Below are 529 nucleotides of genomic sequence, written 5' to 3'. Positions count from 1 at the left end.
GCTTTGTTGATCTCATGATTCATACAGTGAATCATTGCCTCCTGTCTTGCTATTAAGACTTTACATGCTTTTGGTATTTGATGACAAATATTATCCCCTTTCGAAATCGTATAAAGGCATCCGAATATGACAACAAACTGTATCCCGTTCCCGGGGTCCCGTTCTGTCATCACCTATTTCATGTTGCCAGAAGGTGGAGAGTACGTCATATATGATACCTTAAAATCACATGCATGCGTTGTGAAGTGCTTTGCAGCTAAACCACTTATAAACCACTGTCTTTTTTTGTGGTTCACTTCCAAATAACCAACTAGAGGTCAGGCTTTCCAAAGTGGTGACATTCCAAAAGTGTTGAAGGAGCAAATTCAAGACATTGGCAGACGGCTTCCTCCTTGATAAAGTGACCTTTTCGTTAACAGCGGGGGACATGGGGGGCCCTAAACACCGCAACACCGCAAAAAAAGATTAACGATCACCGCATCACCGCAAGAAAAGTCGACGAAACACCGTCACCTTAACAGCTATTTTT

At 42.5% G+C, this 529-nt stretch overlaps 1 protein-coding gene across 1 annotated transcript in view; it reads right to left on the bottom strand.

The window, feature by feature from the left end:
- Positions 1–165, bottom strand: part of LOC137970318 (leucine-rich repeat-containing protein 74A-like) — a 31259-nt gene extending 31094 nt beyond the window's left edge. Inside the window, exon 1 of the mRNA XM_068816844.1 lies at positions 1–165. This exon is cut by the window's left edge and continues 53 nt beyond it. Within this exon, the coding sequence (XP_068672945.1) occupies positions 1–16 (16 nt within the window). The 5' untranslated portion in view covers positions 17–165.
- Positions 166–529: the final 364 nt, after the last annotated feature.

Source organism: Montipora foliosa, chromosome 9, assembly GCF_036669935.1.
Source record: "Montipora foliosa isolate CH-2021 chromosome 9, ASM3666993v2, whole genome shotgun sequence".
Taxonomy (NCBI): Eukaryota; Metazoa; Cnidaria; class Anthozoa; order Scleractinia; family Acroporidae; genus Montipora; species Montipora foliosa.
This window is presented reverse-complemented; position numbering and strand designations above follow the sequence as displayed.